At 53.9% G+C, this 20514-nt stretch overlaps 1 protein-coding gene and 1 long non-coding RNA gene across 7 annotated transcripts in view; both read right to left on the reverse strand.

Annotated features, from left to right (window-relative positions):
- vav2 (vav 2 guanine nucleotide exchange factor) overlaps positions 1 to 11981 on the reverse strand; it is a 127872-nt gene extending 115891 nt beyond the window's left edge. For 4 of the 6 annotated variants that reach the window (XM_029253196.1, XM_029253194.1, XM_029253193.1 and 1 more), the window contains exon 1: positions 11302 to 11505. In XM_029253196.1, the coding sequence (XP_029109029.1) occupies positions 11302 to 11505 (204 nt within the window). Of the gene's footprint in view, positions 1 to 11301 lie in introns of all 6 variants that reach the window. The other 2 variants (XM_029253192.1, XM_029253190.1) reach the window with 1 other exon arrangement.
- A 3169-nt stretch (positions 11982 to 15150) lies between these two features.
- Positions 15151 to 19527, reverse strand: LOC114910755 (uncharacterized). Its single transcript, XR_003797772.1, has 2 exons — positions 18777 to 19527; positions 15151 to 15400 (listed from the first exon to the last, which is right to left on the reverse strand). It is a non-coding gene; the product is annotated as an uncharacterized LOC114910755 (long non-coding RNA).
- Positions 19528 to 20514: the final 987 nt, after the last annotated feature.

Genomic DNA, 20514 nt, shown 5'->3' on the forward strand with positions numbered 1-20514 from the left:
TTATCCGTGGGTGGGGCTCCCACGTTTGGAGCGCGGTCGGTGGGCGCCTACCCAGTCTGAGCAGGTACTCGAAACGGTCGTCATTGGTCCATCGCAACACGGTTGACGCTAACCCCTCCGGTTGGGTGTGGAGCGATGCCTTTTGCCAAAGTCGGCCCGCTGCCGTCCCCGGACACGTCCGTCTCCTGGAGAAACTTGACGGCACACAGCGGCGCAGCTCTGGATTCCAGGAAGGCAACCGCAAGTTCACCCTTGTGTCAAGCGCCTTCACCTTGACTCTGGTGCTCGACCGGGCCGTGGAAAAGCGGCAATTAACGGAACAAAAGCGGGTTAAACGCTAAGCTTTCCATCGTTCTTCGAATAAAGGCTTCGGCTCAAGGAAACAAGGAGGAGAACAGGAGCTTCTGAGAGCTGGTCAGTCAAAGGCGTAGGTGCCGACAAGGAAGATTAATGTCTCCGCGCCGCACAGTTCATCATCGCCGAAGCTTGTCTCAAGTGCCGGGCCAGGAGAAAATACTTTGGAGTGTGTGAACAACACCGGAGGCTCAAAGTCACCCTCCAATGGAGGAGGACTCATTTTGGGCCGAGTCATATAGGACGGGGGTGGTGATGGAGGCCAGTACAAGGAGAAATTCTTATTTTGCTTGTCTCCCACACACACACACACACACACACACACACACACACACACACACACACACACACACACACACACAGAGAGACAGACACACCTTGAACCACTCTATGGTGTGTCCATCTCTGCACTATTGCTGGGAAGGCTATGTTAACCCCTTGGGCCATGGGCTACGAACACAAGACTGCGCGCGCACACACACGTTAAGAGATGAGGGTGTCTGCCAGCTGTTGCCATGAGCCACCGCCACACCTACAGCTGGATGGTGTTTCTGCAAGGCCGGCGTTCAACGGGGGGGGTGGTGGTTAACGCTCTGTTGTTTTTTCATATCTGTTGTCGTGCCCCGGAGAGCCGGACCTCCACCACGGTTTATTGTACTTCTCCCGATCCCTCGTCTCTGATGGCAACCCCACCCCCCACGCCCCGCCACTTGCCCCTAAGCCTGTTTTCGTTCTTAATAAGCACCAGAATTCTGCGTATAAGACACCCCCACCCCCCCCATCTGCCCACCTGCCCTTCCGAAACTGCTGATGGAAAGCTGGTTCCGGCACATTAAGCTCAAAAGATCTATATTTACTTTAGCCGTCCACAGGCTTCATGTTTCATAAAGGCATTTCATGATATTTCAATAATTGCTAATTAAAGCGGAGGCTAATTAGCGCAAGGGCAAAGCTGATGGGTAAAGCCAGAGAGACCAGCACGCCGCGCATTAATTTGGCAGTCAAACACGAACGGGTGGGTTTGCGTCTCGATGACGAACTACGGGCTGCGGACGGATCGTTACGTTAAAAGCGCGGCACAACCGGCCTGTTGCTTCCGGAACTTTCCGACAAGGAGTCGCCGCGATGCTCGTTTCCGTCACTTAACGGCGACCTGCGCACATACATTCTGGACCTGACAGCCGGTAACCATGCGGCAAACCGCAAGCGGAAACATTGAGAATAAAAGAACGGCGGCTACACTTCTCTCCGGCAAGTCCCGGAGCGCTCCGCCAAAACAAAAACATTAAGCGGGAGAAATAAAACGGGTTTCTCCATTACGTGCTCTACAAACACGTAAACAACTTCCACGTATAACAGAAATTTCTCACGGCGCAGAAACGTTTAACACGATTAAACATGACAGGGGAAGCCAGAGCTGATCTGCGGTTCTGCAGCCAAACGCGTTTTGTCACTCATTTTTATGCATGCTGTCGGGACATGAAGTCAGACAGAGAGAAAGGAAAAAAAAAAAAAAAAAAAATTACTAATTTCTAAAGACGTGGTCTCGCTGGTGAACTATTTTTTGCTCCTGCACCTGGTCGGCCGCGCTGACCGAACCGTGACGGATATTGCGTAAGTCGCACGACAGGCCTGATCTCACGCAGCACCGATGCGTGGGCGTCCCGACACCCACCGCCTGTACCCGTTCCGCCCCTTCTAGTGATCCGGACCTCATGTCCCTACGTCCTTTAAGCGCCGGTGGCCCGATTTGATCGAATCTCTTTGGACGCTTCCCGGAGCGGAGGGCGGCTCCGAATCACGAGGCGCCGTTCGATTCTGACATTGGACGCGGCAGCCGAACGGACCGGAGAGGCAGGGATCCCGGAGGAGCACGCTGAAATTCCCTCGGGGGGGGACTCCGTGACACTCCGCCCACCCCCCCTCACGGGGATCCATGTTTGGAGGAACGGAGAGGAGTTCGCCGGGACCCCCTTCCCCCAACCTGCAGCCCCCCAGCCCCCCGTTTTTGGTCAGAAACGGGCCTGCGGTCAGACCCGAGCTCATTTTTTACGTGCCGCTGTTCTTCTCCGCGGGACAAGCTGGAACTCTCTGTTCTGCTTCCAGATGTTTTCTGGTTGTCTGGAGGAGGACTGGAACTGGGGTGCACTCCTCTTTGTGTGTGTGTGTGTGTGTGTGTGTGTTGGGGAGTGGTCCCATTACACAACTCGGTCTTTCGCTCCCTCTCTCTCCAGGTCTTGGAGCAAGAAGGATGTGGTTCAGCACGCGGCGCCGCGGCTCTCCGGCGGGAAGGAGAATCACAGACAAGAAAAGCGGGGATGGAAGCGACGGCAACTGGCGACTTGGAGGCGCTCCGCACAAGTTAGCTCACGCAGAGAGGAAAAAAAGAGGGCGGCAGCGGAACCCATCCGCGGCACAGCCGGTCCATTGTGCCACATTACCGATTCACCTCCGAGCACAGCGCTCTCCCCCTGCGGTCGTAAATCAAGCTCCTAAATCGCTGGGTTCTCCTGCAGCGTAGCTGCGATACGAGTGTTGGAGGAGGCTCCGCTGCACGGGTAATCGCTGTCCTCCCGAGCAGGTGAGCAGCCAGAGAGAGGGCAGGTCGCTGCCTCGGATCGCCGAGAGCAGCGCCAGATTTCACACGGGAACTTTCCGGAAGCTGCCGTCCATCAGCCGCACGCGCTTCTCTGCTTTGCGGGCGTCGACGTGCCATCCCATCAAGTATTTCAGCTCCGGTTCTCCCTCCCCAAACGCTCCCATCACGCACCAGCGACTCAGCCTAAAATGTGTCATTTACACAACATTAAATAAATAAATAAAATAAATTGCAGGGGGAACGAGAAAAAGCGAAAAACCGCAACAAATCACTTTCGATCTGACTCGTTTTGCGGCTTCTCGTCCGTTGCGCTTTGCGGCAAATGGTTTCTTCAGGTGATGGAACGTGCGACAGAGCCGCCCGGATGCGTTCTGTCACGGTAAGAAATGGGCCGGGCCGCCGCGCGGCCGAGTCTTTGTCCAAAAGCTCTCCAACAAAGAGCGGCGCTCCATCGATTAATCCCAAACCTTGGCTTCCGGGGGACCCATTTATTGCAGGGATGACTGATGGCACATCTTTAATTACCACAGTAAAGGGTGTAATTGCTCATTCTGCGCTCTGCCCGAGATTAAAAGAAGTCATGGTGACCGGTGATGATAAAGCGTAAGAGGAGAAGATCGTCCGCAACGTTGCCTGGTAAAGCGCGAGACGAGAGTTTGCAGCCGATGAGACGCCGAGTTAGAGCCACGAAGGTCAGCAGCGTCGCCGCCCATCCCTCTTTTCTTGTCCTGCCGTTTTCTTCTCCAGCGCGCGCAGGCCTCGCAGTAACCAGCGCAGCCAGATCCGCTCTGCCGGCCTTCCCCGACTTTTGCGGAAGGAGGGTGACCCTCCGTAACGGCACAGTTTCCATACCGTAGTACTGATCCAGGCATGACGACTTGCATCCAGCAACGTTTGCACCCAACAATGGATGAGGACACCGACACGGAGAGTTCTTTAAACGCCACGGGCTGCTGTTGGAGAGCCTGGTCTGATCGGACCAAAATGAAACAGAACCTCCTGGAGGGAGTGCAAGTAACAAACGTACTGCCCTGGGCCGGGCTCTGAAAGACCCACCCGCTCCGCGCTCTCACCTGTGGCATCTCCACCCGGCCTGGGGTCGCCCGTGGGCTGGGATCGTTACGGCCGTACGCGTCCCTCCGTGCTCCGCCACCGCAGCCCACTATTTCCGTTAACGAAGTCATTCGTTCATCGTTATCGGCGATCATTTGTTCAATCCTGGGTTGAGGTGGTCAGGAGCCCATCCCAGAAGTACAGGGTGTGACGCAGGGTACACCCTGGACGGGAGGACAGTCCGTCAGAGAGCAATCCCCACACGCTGCGGGCAGTTTATAGCCACCGGGCCATCTGTAACGTGTTCGTAATGTGGGAGGAAACCAGAGTACCCAGCTGAAACCCTTCGCAACACAGGGATGATATGCAAACTCCACAGAGACCGGATCAAATTGAACCCGCAGCCTACGAGGCGCGAGGCACCCGCTGCGCCACTATGCCGCGCTTCTCCATTTCCAGTCTTTATCATTTAACGTAAATGTAGCAGAGACGACGGGGAACAGAGGTCAGTGGTCAAAGAAAACGGAGTAAAATACATATTTACCGAATCACTGACTAGCGGAAGATCGCGTTCTAGGAGGGAAGTCTCGTGGATAGTTATTTTTCGGAGAATGTGCAAATACAGAGGTGTTCGGCGACACCGAAGATGACGCGCGCGTCGCCACCGGTTCGCTCCGGTATTCATTAGAAAACTCCTCGTGTCGCGGACCATTTCCCTCCCAAGGTTGCGGAGATACCAGAAATAGCTTATCTCTCCAGGAGGGATGCGGCGCACTTGAGCTCGGCGCCTAGCGGGGCATTTAGGCAGCAGTGTGCCGGCGGAGCTCCTCACCGAGCTCTCGAGATCTTTATCGGCGCTTCAGCTGCAGGAAGCTCACGCAATCGGTCTTCCAGAAGAGCCACGGTCTGAACGACAGCGATACACTGCACCACAAGTGTGTGTGTGTGTGTGTGTGTGTTTGGTCAGCTGGATGTCGGCAAGGGAGCCGGGTATCGATTTCCAGCACGTTTCCAAAACAGGGTTACGAGATATGGAGAAGCGGAGGGGGGGCACGGGACCGACGGGGAGCGCCGACCATCTGCTCGTTCCGCCGCGCTCCACTTCCGCTGGCGCTCGGCGAACCGTTAGAAAGCGCCGGACGAGGGACCGCAGATGGGCGCTCTTTAGAAGCCGCACGTTCACCACACGCGTGGCTCCGGTTTTATTAATTAGCGCTCGAACGGCAGGCGCTTACGGTTGAAGCGATGACACCTCCCGAGAGCGCGGAGTCACGAATCCCGTGGCGCCGCGGGATGCGGCCAAGCCTGGTTGGGCCACGAGAGGGTGAGGATGGCGAGAGGGAGGAAAGAAGCTCGCACCCGTGCGGAGAGGGGGGAGGAGAGGAACGAGCGCGTAGACTCATCGACGTGCGTGTCCGCCTGAGCAGCTAGGGGGTTGTCCTGTCAACTCCGTCACATGGGCTCTCTGTGCACAGGACACACACACACACACACACACACACACACACACACACACACACACACACACACACAGGGGCTGCTGAGTCACCTGCTCCGAATGCACACGGACTGCTGACGTTGCAGAACATGAAAAAAATTCTTATCGGGCTGCTTCTGCAGTGCGCTCACACACACACGCCATTTATTCAGTGCCGAGTCAGACAATGACAGACAGCTGCAAGGGTAAAATCCTCACAAATGGGAGCTAAACGCCTGAAGGAGTCCCACCATCTGTGGCCGAACACTGCTGCACGGGTCTTTCGTCCAGCAGGGGGCGCGGTGGTTAGAGTGACTGCCTTGCAATTAACGGGCTTGAATCACACCTCCAGGGGTGCGGTGGCACAGCAGGTTTGGCCTGTCCTGCTCTCCGGTGGGTCCGGGGTTCGAGTCCCGCTTGGGGTGCCTTGCGATGGACTGGCGTCCCGTCCTGGGTGCGTCCCCTCCCCCTCCGGCCTCGCGCCCTGTGCTGCCGGGTTCGGCTCCGGTTCGCCGTGACCCCTCTTGGGACAAGCGGTTTCAGTCAACGTGTGTGTAAGAATCACACCTCCTGCTGTAGTAGCCTAGAGCAAAATACCGCAGCTGCATAGCTAGGTAAATCACTGCAAGTTACACTGGAAAGGCTGTCACTTTAAAAGGTAGATAAAGAGGTAGAGAGCCAACATTCTAGTTTATCTGCAGCGATGATCCGAAACCCACTCGGCGCGTACCGACTACTCGCATCGTTGGGCGGGCGTGACCCGGATCCGCTCGCCGCCAAAGCGCCCAATCCGACGATATCTTTCTGGAAACGGCTCGCGTTTGTTCCGCTGCCGAACGCGTCTCCTCGCGTGACGATTTCGGGGCCAGAGTTCGCGTCGCCTGATGGGAACGCGCGCTCTCGCTAGAACGCGGAGAAAGCGCGTCGTTCCAGTTTATGAGACAGAATTATATGACGTGAAAATAAATTGCACATAATTATTTCGTACAGCTAAATTATGCGGGACATAAAACGCGTTTATTCCCCCCCGTTCGCTTTAATGGGGTTCGCTTTGTTTCTCATCTCGGCAGCTGAGCCGTGCGACTCGGGGAGTGTTAGTAATGGGCTTAGTCAAACCCGTTGCCGTCATCTGACCCCAGGGGGTCAGCCAGCCACACACAGTCTAAACACCCAGATTAAATTTCTCACCAGGAGGTACCGTTTAACACCCCCCCCCCCGATAACCCAAACTCAATCGTCTCATATCAGCATCGCTTACCGACCTGCAGGACGGGTCACGCTTTCCTTGTCCTTTTCCCCATTTTATCCCAAATGAAATTCATCTAAAAATTCACTCGGAATCTCATGGCGCACAGAACATCCTTTTCTTTATTAAAACCGAGAACGCAGATCTTTTATATCCTACCCCAGTGATTTCGCCAAAGCCGGTCAATATTCCTTTAGTGCGTACGACTGCTTTATAATATTGCCTTTGTGCAGGAGGAGCCTTTCAGGGTTCACTGATCCATCCATCCATCCATCCGTCATCAATAGCCTGCCAATGGCGATTTGTGGTGGTCCAGACCCTATTGCGGAGGCATAGGGTGTGAAGCAGAGAACACAAAATACCAGTCCATCGCTAGGCAGTCTCACACATTCTGTGACACACACACACGCACACACACTGAGGGTAATTTAGAATCCCCACTTCACCTGGGATTCATGTATTTGGACTGCGGGAGGAAACCAGAGCACCTAGAGGAAACGAGTGGAAACTCCACGGATACTGAGCCGGAACGAAGATCTCCTCCAATCTCACATCCGAGGAAAAAGAAAACCAGGGCCGGGATCCCGCGATGACGTTAGCAGTTAAAAAAAGAAAAAAGAAAAAAAAGACAGCGGACCATGTGGAAGCGGCGCGCAGCAAAGTGTGTGAGCAGCTAAGGAGCGTGATGTGTGAACGAGCTGTGAAACGGCGCCGCTCTCTCACTCACAGCCCGAACAAAAGCTGAAAAGCGCGGGAGGACCGGTCCCGCTGCGGCCCCACGGCTTCCAGAACCAGCCGGTCGGAGGAAGGTGCCAAGAGACGCCCATCGCACCAGGACCGCAGAGACCCGGGAGGAACCGTCGGAGAACCCGGCCCGTGGGCGGAGCCGCTCTCGCGCCCGGCTTCCCCTTTTTGCCTCGCCCTCGGCACAAAGGCTCGTTTCTCGCCGAACCAGACAGGCGCAGCTCCTGCATCTCCTCGGAACAGGCGTCCTTCGCCCGGCTTCGCGGAACGTTCCCCTCGACCATACGGCGCGCGCACACGCACTCTCCCCGGAAGAGGAGCGCATCTGAATTTCAAGTCGCTTCCTCCCGCTCGGCTGACCTTGGGCCCCCCGTGAAGGGGTCCGTTTGCATTCGGCCGCTGGGATTTTCGTTCCTCCGCATTCTGCCCTTTGCTCCTGTGACACGGAAACTTATCAAATGTACACCACACAACAGCCACCTTCTGAAAAGAAAGGCGCACACTGGGTTCAAGAAAGGCCCCGCCCACGACAGCGCACGGCCCCGCCCACGACAACGCACGGCCCCTCGACACACGGACCGCTTCAGGAACCCCGACAAGAGGAACAATTTTGAAAACACCGAATTTGTACTTTGTTCCGCTCAGAAGCGCTTTTCGGAACTGTAGGAAGGAAGTGCCGGCAGCAACGCGAAACGGCGCCGCCGGTGTCGGTCCCCAGGACGAGGGGGAAGAGCACAGGAGGAGGAGAGGGAAAGGAAGAAAGGGGCGCCTCGGGGGTAGACAGTGGTATGGTCTCTCAGACACACACACACACACACACAGGTATTAGAAACATGCACACCTGGAATCACACAGGAATGCAACCCCCCCCCAGCCAGAGGTGAGGAGACCAGGTGGAGAGAAGCCAATTGCGAACAAAGCCACCGGAACATGGTACCGGTCAAAAATTTGAGTACGCCTCCTGCCAACTACAGGCGAGCTACACATACAGGGGAACGGAATTTCGTTTCTCTTAGACCCCCGTGCCAGATGTTAGGTCATTCGCTCTCAGCGCTGGGTTAACTGGTGTGATGAGCTCTTCTGGAGCAGCTCTCACTAATAGGACACATCTACCTACTTACCATTTACTCTTCCCAAGCAGATTACTACGTTAAGCTACTTACAATGATTGTACATTGTAATCGTCACCGGAGTAATTCACGCTAAGTACTTTACTCCAGGGTACTACAGCGGGAGGTGGGATTTGAACCCACAACCTCTGAACCTCAGAGCTTCGGCTCTGACCACCTGACTACCAGCCGCCGCCACGGACGCTGGTGAATTACTCCGTTTTCACTCTTCTGCCCAGCTTTTCCGTACAGGTGCCGCCCAGGCGGAGTCAGACTTTTCACTCACATCCCAGGATTGTCAAGCCCAGCGTTTGCGGTCGAGTTGCGGTCGAGCGGAAGGGCGTCCAGCTGTGAGGGGAGGACTAGTACAAGCGGTCCGGTTCTGCAGAGGAGAACAATAAGCTGTGGTTCGCATTTTTAAAAGGCTGCAGAGACCCCTCACCCCACCCCACCCCCACTTGCAGAAACAGAGGGCATCTCTTCCGCTGTCCATGTTGCGGTTTCATCGCGGCAGAGTGGAGCATCACACCAGCGCTCTGAGCACAGCGCCTCCTGACAGCTGTCCTTGGCCCACGGCGTCTCGTCCCCGCACTCCTCATTATTGAAGCGTCGCCACACGTCGCTTTCCTGCCAGAAGGACGTCAGCAGCTCACAGTGCCACACACAAACACACACACACACACACACACACACCTCACCTACATGTACAGTTAGAGCCCACCCATGGGCACAACAGCAGGGCCCCTCCTGGGACTTGAACCAACAAGCTGTGCTGGGGCCGGTCGGTATCGCTTCCTCCCTCGCACTTGCGTTTATATTAAATATATCAGCTGGGCTCTCGGAGCCTGAGGGCACGGCGCCGAAACGCACGCCGCCGTCGGACGGAACCTTCCGGCTCTCCCCTGAGCGACGAGCGGCCCATTGACAGAGCCGCAACTCGGATCGAAAGCTGCTCGAGCGGAGCCGGGAAACGCGGCACGGGGTCAACGACCGCTTCTGAACGATGGACTCCCCCTTTAAATGCCAGCGGTGTCCGATCCTTCGTCTGCTCGTGGTTCAGGGTTCTACGCCTCCAAGACGGACGGCCCTCGCACCAGACGCGGCGCCTGCGGGTGGTGAGCAGGTCCAAGGCGTCACCTATCCCTGTCCTTGTACCAAGGTGTCCAGCGTAGGCCGGAATTTTGTCCCCTCCCCCATCAAGTGGCTCCACGGCCCCCCCCCCGGCAGAGCAAGGACCCATACACACGGAAGCAAGACCATGGAAGCGGGAGGTCGCATTACCGCTCACGTGGTGACCTTTAACCTCTCGGCTTTAGCCGAAAGACAACAGCGACGCGCTCGCAGAGCGCTGGGATTCGCCCCCACGCTAACCTGCGAGGGGCAGCGTTTGCGGCGCAAAGCCCTCCAGCTGTGCGCAGCAGGCAAGCGAAGGCAGGCGCCAACACGTCCGTCTTAAACGGGGAAATCGGAGCCATCCTAACAGTGACGGGGTCTCTCTCTCTCTCGCTCGCTCGCTCACATGCGCGCACGCACGCACGCACGCACGCACGCACACGCACTCCGCAGACCCAATTTCTCGATTAAGTTGCATCGCTGGCCGAATTCCTCGTGGCTCTCGGATTCTGTAGCAAACGCTCTGGCGACGCACCACATTCCAGCGAGCTCTCTGCTGGATCATCCTCCCTGTGTGTGTGTGTTGACACAAAGCCATGCGGTCCGAATCGCACAACCCCCCCCCCCCAAACCCCAACCCCACTCTAGCAAACATGACTTGCATGTTTGATGTTTCTGGAAAACGGGTTGAGGCTCATCAGGCCGGGAGGGACACACCGAAGCCAAAGGCTCGCTGGAACAACGATGACCCACCGACCTGACCTGACCCCCACCCAGAAGAGCTCATGCCTCGTGCTTCTTCTGTGAATCACGCCTGGCTGCAAGTATCAAACTCCACGTCGGCCAACTGTTGCACAAGCAGGAGCCCCTGGCGTCGACTCCTCCAGCTGGAGCGATAAGATCATCATCATCATCATCATCTGCTCGATGTCTTTTTGACGACTCCAACTCATACGAGGGAGAACAATCACTCCAGCAACACTGGAAAATTCTCATTCATATTAATATCATGTACCCCACGTGGCCTTTGGGAGCCACACCCCCAGGATACACACTTGTCGAAGCGCACATCCCTCTCTCTGCCGCGTCCATATGAGGAAATGCAGATTTCAGCGCCTCATTTGCATACATTAACGTACAACTGTCGGGAAGCAATAAATCTCGGGTCACTCGGGATGCTTTGGACTTTGACACTCGGCCTCCGGGGAAGAACGAGCGAACCGGCCCGAGAAACTGCAGGCCACACGCGAGCACGCAGCGGCGGAGCCCACGCGCCGTTTCCCCGAAGCTGAAGAAAGCGCGTACGTCCCTGGCGTGCAAGAACCCGTTTGTTGAATAAAGAGGATGCGTTTGTCAGTCTGAAAGGGGAGGGCTGATGAGCAGACGCGGTGTAGCTCCTACTGCCCTTAAGTTATGTCGAAAGGCTGAGCACCGTCATTCAAATGCTCTACAGCGCCCCTGCTGGCTGGGGCAGGAACTCAACGAGGAGCCACTTAATATTAAGCCTCCCCCGAAGTTGCATTTGAACTCTTGCGGTCTGACCGAGAAAAGAGTCGGAATAACCTCAAAATAAGATTCCCCTGGGGGGAAAAATAAAATAATTTACCTGTGACATCTGTGGTCTGAAGTTGATCTCCTTGAGGTCCACAGACCCCGGTGAGAGGTTGTGCAGCATCTGACAGAGGAGCACTCCATCCCGGAGAGCCTGGGCCAGGTCGAACACGGCTGCGGACGGCCACACGACCCGGTGGTTGGGAGGAAGCACCTTGCAGTCTATGAGCCATCGTCCACACTGTCTCCACTCCTCCATGGCGGAGGCGGCGATGGGCCGGGGTGGTGCCCGCTCCTGTCCTCTTGGGCCAAGAGGCAGAACCTGCGACGCTTCTCAAAATGCACCCGGCAGATCACTCCTTCTTCTGATGGACCAGATCACACCACTGTCCAGTCTTCTTCCACTTCACCCTCCTTCTGCCTGCCTGCCTAGGTTTGGTAGGCTTTCTTTGACTTTGCAAAACCACAACAGCTTTCTGACAATTTTTTATTTATTTTTTTTAAATAAAAGCCTCAAAAACAATTTTCTCTCTTATTATGGATGTCAGTTCATTCACTGATTTCCACAAAAACGGAGGACTTTCTTTTCTTCATCCTTTGGCGAGATGTTCAACCAAAATTACATGCTCATGCCTTTTTTTGAACCACAAAAGCGGTTTAAACTCTCGGGAGGGAAGGCACAGATATATTTTCTCTATTAAAGCAGCGTTTTCTTACCGAAGATCCCTTCCCTTCCCTTCCCTTCCCTTCCTTTGTGCAGAGCGAGAGAACTTCGGCATCCACGCAGAGATTTAGGGCTTCCGAAGGCGCTCTCCTTAGACGCAGAAGAAGAAGTAGAAGAAACGCGCTGCTGCTGGTGCTTCCCGACCGGCCCTGGAGCGCTCAGCACAACTCAAGCGCTCCGTTTCCTCGAGAAGTTCCTGTTCTGGTATCGACTGACTGCTTCTCCTCGGTGTCACACAGATGATCACAGCTCTAACGTGCGCTGCCCCACTGATGGAGAGCCGCTCCTGGACCTACTGGTGAAGTCGAGCCGCTTCTTCACGAACATCTCGTCCTACACTAGACACGGTCCTGGATGGAGACGCGCCTCTCGGGTCAATGTTCTCGTCCCACGTTGTCTTCTCCACTTCGGAACATCTCACTGAGCTCCTCCTCCTCCGGGTTTCTCCAATATCAGTCGCGCGCGGGCGCTCTCTCGCTCTCCTTCTCTCTCTCCTTCTGCTTTGCTCGCCGGAACTGGAGATTTATTACAGTAAATTATTATTTTGCACGTTCTCCGAACTCCACTCGCAACCTCCTCCGCTGGCTTGGGGGAAAGCCGAGCGGCCGCTCTGGCGCGCGTTCGCAGCGGCGCCGGGGGCGGGGCCTGGGGGCGGGGCCCGGATGGGCGGTGCGGTGCGGGGGCGTGGCCTGGAGAGCGGGGCGGGGCGAGTTCACGCCCGAGAAGAAAGTTGAGCGGAGCCGGGGACACGTTTTACGAGCAGAGCGGTGTGTTACAGATCGGTGTGGCATCGACAGAGTGTAGGAAAGAAATAATTCATTTGAAAAGGAGGACTTTAATCTTAAAGAGGTTTAACTTTATACACACCGTTTCGGAATAAACAAACAGTAAATGAATGAATGAATGAATGAATGAATCAATCAATTAATGACAATACCAGGATTCCACCCCGGGCCGTAGTAATCATAAAAACGGAACTATATTTGCAAGTATTAAGTTCTTTTTTTTTCTTTTTTTTTTTTTTTTTACTGAACTGTGGGTACTGTTTGTGTTTCGGGAATGAAATGCAAAGGATTGTTTTGGTGGCGTTAATTAAAATACCAGTGTAACACTGAGTGGATTTATTAATATAGTCGGATCCAAAGGTTGCCTTGACCACAGAAGTACTTTGAGTAGGATTCCAGAGAAGCACAAGTGAAAGAATCCATGTCCAGCCCACAAATCACAGCAGTCCACTAGTGGAGCTGGTGCGGCTGCTCACCCTGACACGGCAGGACGCTCCAGCAGAAGGATGATCTTTGGAGGCCGCTATGACACGTTATTATTTTGATGGCTCGGACCATCCATCATCCCCCACCCCGAGAAGCTCCGTCCGTGCCGAGGGTTCAAACTGAGCCGCAGGGAGAGAATCGGCTCATACAGAGCGGCCCAGGGCCGCACCCAGGAACCTGGCTTGAGAACACGACGGGCTGAAACGCAAAACCCGGTCATTTGGTGCCCAGCAAAACCCCATTTTCCAAAACAAGGGGCAGTGCCGGGAATGAAGGCACTGTCATTCAGCGCTGCTCCTCAGAACATGCGCTGACCAGGAAGCGCGATGGATGAAATTTAGAAATAAGACTATTTCAGGCTTCCGTGCCGGGGCCAACGTGCCAAGGCGCAGTTGCGATGGCATTATGATTTAAACCTCTACGCTTCGACCCTTTGTGTCTTCACGCGAGCTTCTCGGCCACAGCAAGCACCAGTACAAAACTGCCTGAACCTCTTCACCGCTCCTCTGAATCCTCAATGCAAATTAAGTTGAGAATAAGTCCCCCCCCATATCTTATGAATGCATGACAGTTTAAACAGCTGCCATGTGACTTCATTCCTCTGCAGTAGTAGTATTTTTCAGACTGACCCCATTAGCCATCTTCTCCAGGGCCTCTTCGAGGTTCTCCTCATACCTCCTGTACCATTAATACACCCCTCGATAACCAGCGGTAGTAAAACAATGCGGAACACAGGACATACCTGCGCACATTATTCTTTGTACAGGCCGGTGTTCAGGCCTATATTATAACCCAGGCTATCCTGCCACCTAGTGTTGTGTGACTGAAACACAATTCCACTCACACGTAATGCAGCTTTCACACCATGTTGTGATTTCACACTGCCCCGAAAGCACGGAAACATGTTCTGGGGCTTCCAAGCTGGTGCTGGTCATCTCAGGCACCTGCGTAAACAGTCTTTCACTTAACGGGGGGAGGGTCACTGAATCCTTACTGTCATTTATAGTTATTTATCAGATGGGGGGGAGGTACAGTGGAGTAGCAGGTTTGGCCGGGTCCCGCTCTCCAGTGGGTCTGGGGTTCGAGTGCCGCTTGGGGTGCCTTATGATGGACTGGTGTCCCTTCCTGGGTGTGTCCCCTCCCCCTCCAGTCTTGCGCCCTGTGTTGCCGGGTTAGACTCCGCTTCACTGCAACCCCCCTTGGGACAAGTAGTTTCAGAGAATGTGTATATTTATCAGATACTTTTCTCCAAAGCAACTTCCAGTGAACTCTATGCAGTGTTATGAGCCCACACACCGTATTCACCAAGGTAACTTACGCTGCTAGATACACTACCTACAAGGGGTCACTCATCCATACATCAGTAGAACACACTCTCTCTGTGTCACTCACACACTATGGGAGAACCTGAACAGCATGTCTTTGGACTGTGGGAGGAAACCGGAGCACCCGGAGGAAACCCACACAGACACGGGGAGAACATGCAACCTCCACGCAGACGGAGCGGGGGTTAAACCCATATCCTCTCGCACCACCCAGGTGCTCTGAGACAGCAGCGCTACTCGCTGTGCCGCCGTGCCACCTATCAATCAGCTCATCTATCATTAGGACTGTTTTGGAGAGCTGGGTCAGTCGTGTGTGTGTATATTACAGTGCCACTGCATTTACTCATCTTGGTACTTGGTACCGATTCCCAATAGTTTCCTTCACGGGATGAGAAGCTCTCGATAACGGACAGGCATTTCTCGGGAAGTGTTTTCGCAGGCAAAGCTGCATCTATCAGAGGACTAAGAGGAAGAAACGGGACACGAGCGAAACATTCGAAAAGAACAAGCCCCTCAGGCCAACGTGAAAGATACACACAATGTCTGTTATTTATTTACATAAACAAAACAAGTGTGTCGAGCCAGAGCCCCCAGGGTCAGAGGTTACATTGAATATTAACTCTGCCCCCAAGCTATTCATTTCCGTTATATCCATACTGCAAAATACAAGCCTAAAACTACTTACACTGACACCTTTGATTGATCCAGTGACAGACATGTACAGGAAAAAGATGCTATAAAGAGCTCAGAAAAGGTGTAAGAAAGTTACAATAAAGCTGCATGCACATCATACATAAAAAGTAAACCTGTTCTTTTCCCCAATATAAAAGCAACCTCCTCCGTGAACCGCCACCTTATCGTGGTGGAGGGGTTTGAGTGCCTGAATGAGTCCAGGAGCTATGTTGTCTGGGGCTACATGCCCCTGGTAGGGTCTCCCATGGCAGACAGGTCCTGGATGACAGACGAGACAAAGCGCGGTTCAAAAAACCCCTTATGACAAAAAAATCAAGGCGTCCGTTTACCCCGCCCGGTATGGGGTCACCGGGGCCCCACCCTGGAGCCAGGCCTGGGGGGGGGGCTCGCATGCGAGCGCCTGGTGGCCAGGTCTATGCCCACGGGGCCTGGCCGGGCTCAGCCCGAAGCCACAACGTGGAGCCGCTCTTCGGTGGGCTCACCACCTGCCGGAGAAACCATAAGGGGCCGGTGCGTTGTGATTTGGGCGGTGGTCGGGGCCGAGTGCCCGGCCGACCCAAACCTCGGGCGCCAACTCTGGTTTTTGGGACTTGGAATGTCACCTCACTGGCGGGGAAGGAGCCTGAGCTGGTGCGGGAAGTTGAGAGATACCGTCTAGATATAGTCGGGCTCACTTCCACTCACAGCTTGGGTTCTGGAACCACTCTACTCGATCGAGGGTGGACTCTCCACTATTCTGGCGTTGCCCAAGGTGAGAGGCGGCGGGCTGGTGTGGGCTTATTAATAGCCCCCCAGTTCAGCCGCCATGTGTTGGAGTCTACCCCGGTGAATGAGAGGGTCATCTCCCTACGCCTTCGGGTCAGGGAACGGTCTCTCACTGTCGTTTGTGCTTATGCGCCTAGCGGCAGTGTAGAGTACCCGGCCTTTTTAGAGTCCCTGGGGGGCGTGCTGGAAAGCGCTCCCACTGGGGACTCTGTCGTTCTACTGGGGACTTTAACGCCCACGTGGGCGGCGACAGTGATACCTGGAGGGGCGTGATTGGGAGGAACGGCCTCCCTGATCTGAACCCGAGCGGTGAGTTGTTATTGGATTTCTGTGCTAGTCGCGGTTTATCCATAACGAACACCATGTTCATGCATAAGGGTGTCCACCAGTGCACTTGGCACCAGGACACCCTAGGTCGGAGGTCGATGATCGACTTTGTAGTCGTTTCTTCTGACCTTCGGCCATATGTCTTGGACACTCGGGTGAAGAGAGGGGCTGAGCTGTCAACTGATCACCACCTGGTGGTGAGTTGGATTCGATGGCGGGGGAAAAAGCTGGACAGACCTGGCAGGCCCAAACGCATAGTGAGGGTCTGTTGGGAACGTTTGGCGGAGGCCCCTGTCAGAGAGGTCTTCAACTCCCACCTCCGACAGAGCTTCAACCAGGTCCCGAGGGAGGTGGGGGACATTGAGTCCGAATGGACTATGTTCCGCTCCTCCATTGTCGGTGCGGCGGTTCGGAGCTGCGGCCATAAGGTCTCCGGTGCCTGTCGCGGCGGCAATCCCCGAACACGGTGGTGGACACCGGAAGTAAGGGATGCCGTCAAGCTGAAGAAGGAGTTCTATCGGGCCTGGCTGGCTCATGGGACTCCTGAAGCAGCTGACAGGTACCGACGGGCCAAACGGAGCGCGGCTCTGGCAGTCGCCGCGGCAAAAACTCGGGCTTGGGAGGAGTTCGGTGAGGCCATGGAGGAAGACTTTCGGTCGGCCTCAAAGAGATTCTGGCAAACCGTCCGGCGACTCAGAGGGGGGAAGCGGTGTTCCACGAACACTGTTTACAGTGGAAGTGGTGCGCTGCTGACCTCAGCTGAGGATGTTCTCGGGCGGTGGAAGGAGTACTTTGAGGATCTCCTCAATCCCTCCGACACGCCTTCCGTAGAGGAAGCTGAGGCTGGGGACTCGGAGGGGGGACTCGTCCATTACCCTGGCTGAAGTTGCTGAGGTAGTCAAAAAACTCCTCGGTGGCAAGGCTCCGGGGGTGGATGAGATCCGCCCCGAGTTTCTCAAGTCTCTGGATGTTGTGGGGCTGTCTTGGCTGACACGCCTCTGCAGCATCGCGTGGAGTTCGGGAACGGTGCCTCTGGACTGGCAGACCGGGGTGGTGGTCCCTCTTTTTAAGAAGGGGGACCGGAGATTGTGTTCCAACTACAGGGGGATCACACTCCTTAGCCTCCCTGGGAAAGTCTATGCCAGGGTACTGGAGAGGAGAATCCGACCGATAGTCGAACCTCGGATTCAGGAGGAGCAATGCGGTTTTCGCCCTGGCCGTGGAACACTGGACCAGCTCTATACCCTCACTAGGGTGTTGGAGGGTTCATGGGAGTTTGCCCAACCAGTCCATATGTGTTTTGTGGACCTGGAGAAGGCATTCGACCGTGTCCCTCGTGGCATCCTGTGGGGGGTGCTTCGGGATTATGGGGTTCGGGGCTCGTTGCTACGGGCTGTTCGTTCCCTGTATGACAGGAGCAGGAGCTTGGTTCGCATTGCCGGCAGTAAGTCAGACCTGTTCCCGGTGCATGTTGGACTCCGCCAGGGCTGCCCTTTGTCACCGATTCTGTTCATTATTTTTATGGACAGAATTTCTAGGCGCAGTCAGGGAACGGAGGGTGTCTGTTTTGGTGGCCGCGAGATCTCGTCTCTGCTTTTTGCGGACGATGTGGTCCTGTTGGCTTCATCAAGTCAAGACTTGCAGCGTGCACTGGGGAGGTTTGCAGCCGAGTGCGAAGCGACGGGGATGAGAATCAGCACCTCCAAATCCGAGGCCATGGTTCTCAGTCGGAAAAAGGTGGATTGCTCCCTCCGGGTTAGGGGGGAGTTGCTCCCTCAAGTGGAGGAGTTTAAGTATCTTGGGGTCTTGTTCACGAGTGAGGGAAAAATGGAGCGGCAGGTCGACAGACGGATCGGTGCGGCGTCCGCAGTAATGCGGTCATTGTACCGGTCTGTTGTGGTGAAGAGGGAGCTGAGTCGTAAGGCGAAGCTCTCAATTTACCGGTCGATCTACGTTCCTACCCTCACCTATGGTCACGAACTCTGGATCATGACCGAAAGAATGAGATCGCGGATACAAGCGGCAGAAATGAGTTTCCTCCGCAGAGTGGCTGGGCGCACCCTTATGGATAGGGTGAGGAGCTCAGTCACCCGGGAGGAGCTCGGAGTAGAGCCGCTGCTCCTCCGCATCGAGAGGAGCCAGTTGAGGTGGCTCGGGCATCTGTTCCGGATGCCTCCTGGACGCCTCCCTGGGGAGGTGCTCCGGGCTTGTCCCACTGGGAGGAGGCCTCGGGGCAGACCCAGGACACGTTGGAGAGACTATGTCTCCCGGCTGGCCTGGGAACGCCTTGGGGTTCCCCCAGAGGAACTGGAGGAGGTGTGCGGGGAGAGGGAGGTCTGGAGTACTCTGCTCGGACTGCTGCCCCCGCGACCCGGCCCCGGATAAAAGCGGAGGAAGATGGATGGATGGATGGATGAAAAGCAACTATTATAGAATTCCGAACCGGGCCTAAAAATGAACCAGAAGGTGTCGATATATGTGCACGTATTTATCTATCTATCTATATATATATATATATATATCCATATCTATTTTTCAGTCTTTCGACTGTAATGACATCATCTGGACAGGGCTTTTGTTATTTGCATCCGAGAAAATCGCCGAAAGTCCAGAAACGCTGGGATATTTCCTCCGCGGGATCGTAGAATTCAGTGCCGTCAGGTAATGTGTTTACCACTGCAACGTTTACCATGCGTCTTTTTTTTTTTTTGCCCTTTTCCGTATTTAAAACTCGGTGCCGTTTAATTGCATGGGTCAAACAGGATGAACCCAGGCATGAAATGAAAACAACAACATGTTAGTCATAACGAGGTTTGACACCCAGCTAATGATTCTGACATTTTGATCCGAGATCAAATACATTCAGGAGGGGGAAAAAAAAGCATTTACAGCCTTGTTAAAAATGCTGTGAAACCGGCTCACTTTCATAATGACAAAATAACTGTAGCAGGATAAAACTGGAGGTACCGCAGCGTCGTTCCCTGTCAAAGTAACGTGGCGGAATACACACGGGATGAGTGTCAATAAACCACTCAAGTGTGAAACGCAGCCAAGACACTCAGTCATACACAATACAAGGCTACTTAAAGTTTCAGTTTTTTTTTTTGGCCTGCAATATAAAACCTGACACATGATCACAATTTAACAAACAGGAACGAAAAAGGCTTAAAAAAAAAAAAAAAAAAAAAAAAAAAAAAAAAAAAAAGGTATTCTGATTGGCTTTAAATTCACATAAAGGTTTTTTTTTTTTTTTAAACAAACAGGCAAACAGAAAATATATAGACACAAAGAAAAAAGTTTGACTTGTTCACCCTTGTCACCACTTGTATTATTACACACGGCAGGGAAATGTGGAGTTATAATAAATGCGAAAATCAAGATCAAAATTAGGGCAACTGAATACAGCACTGCTTAAATCAAAGACTGAACAACCCCAGGTATTCTAATAAATGGCCAATAAAACTGATAAAACAGCTAATTTAAATTAAACCCAACAGAGTACAGAACTTTTTTATGCCACTGACAATTTTAAAAATGTGTACTGTAATGTAAGCGCTGGGCTATGATTTTAGGTCCACTTTTTAACGTAGAGACACACGGATGGGTTCGACATCAGCTCCGACACCGTTCGGCGCCGTCGCATCAAACACGATCGCAGCGTTACGTCGGAGACCCGTGAAGAGCTGCAAAAAATAAAAGCATGTTCATAAAATATTTCCACGAGAACAGCACACCGCCTAATCTATCTGGTGAGCGACATCAACCCTTTCGTGAAACTCATGACACCCAAAGGTACCTTCTCAGCCTCTCGCTCCTTCGCACTTCACACACGTTCTCCGTCTCCCTCATTAACATCACATAGTAAACTTCCACTGCTCCCCCTCTCCCTACCTTTTTTTTTTTTGCCACCATTTGTTTATTCTTGAGTAATTGCACTGGCTCCTCACTTTACAAACAAGCGGGAGTTCAGTCTACTCATAATTCATTTTGTCCAGTGTCTCCAGACACTTTTACTACTGTTACCATCGATAAAAGCTTGATAGAGAATTCCTTCAATTCCTTTAGAGGTCAGATTTTGTAAGAAACCTCACATATACCTACAGTAAAGTTAAAATACTCCAACATTTAGATTTATTAACTTGAAGCTACATTAAAAGTCAAAA

This window comes from Scleropages formosus, chromosome 6 (genome assembly GCF_900964775.1).
Source record: "Scleropages formosus chromosome 6, fSclFor1.1, whole genome shotgun sequence".
Taxonomy (NCBI): Eukaryota; Metazoa; Chordata; class Actinopteri; order Osteoglossiformes; family Osteoglossidae; genus Scleropages; species Scleropages formosus.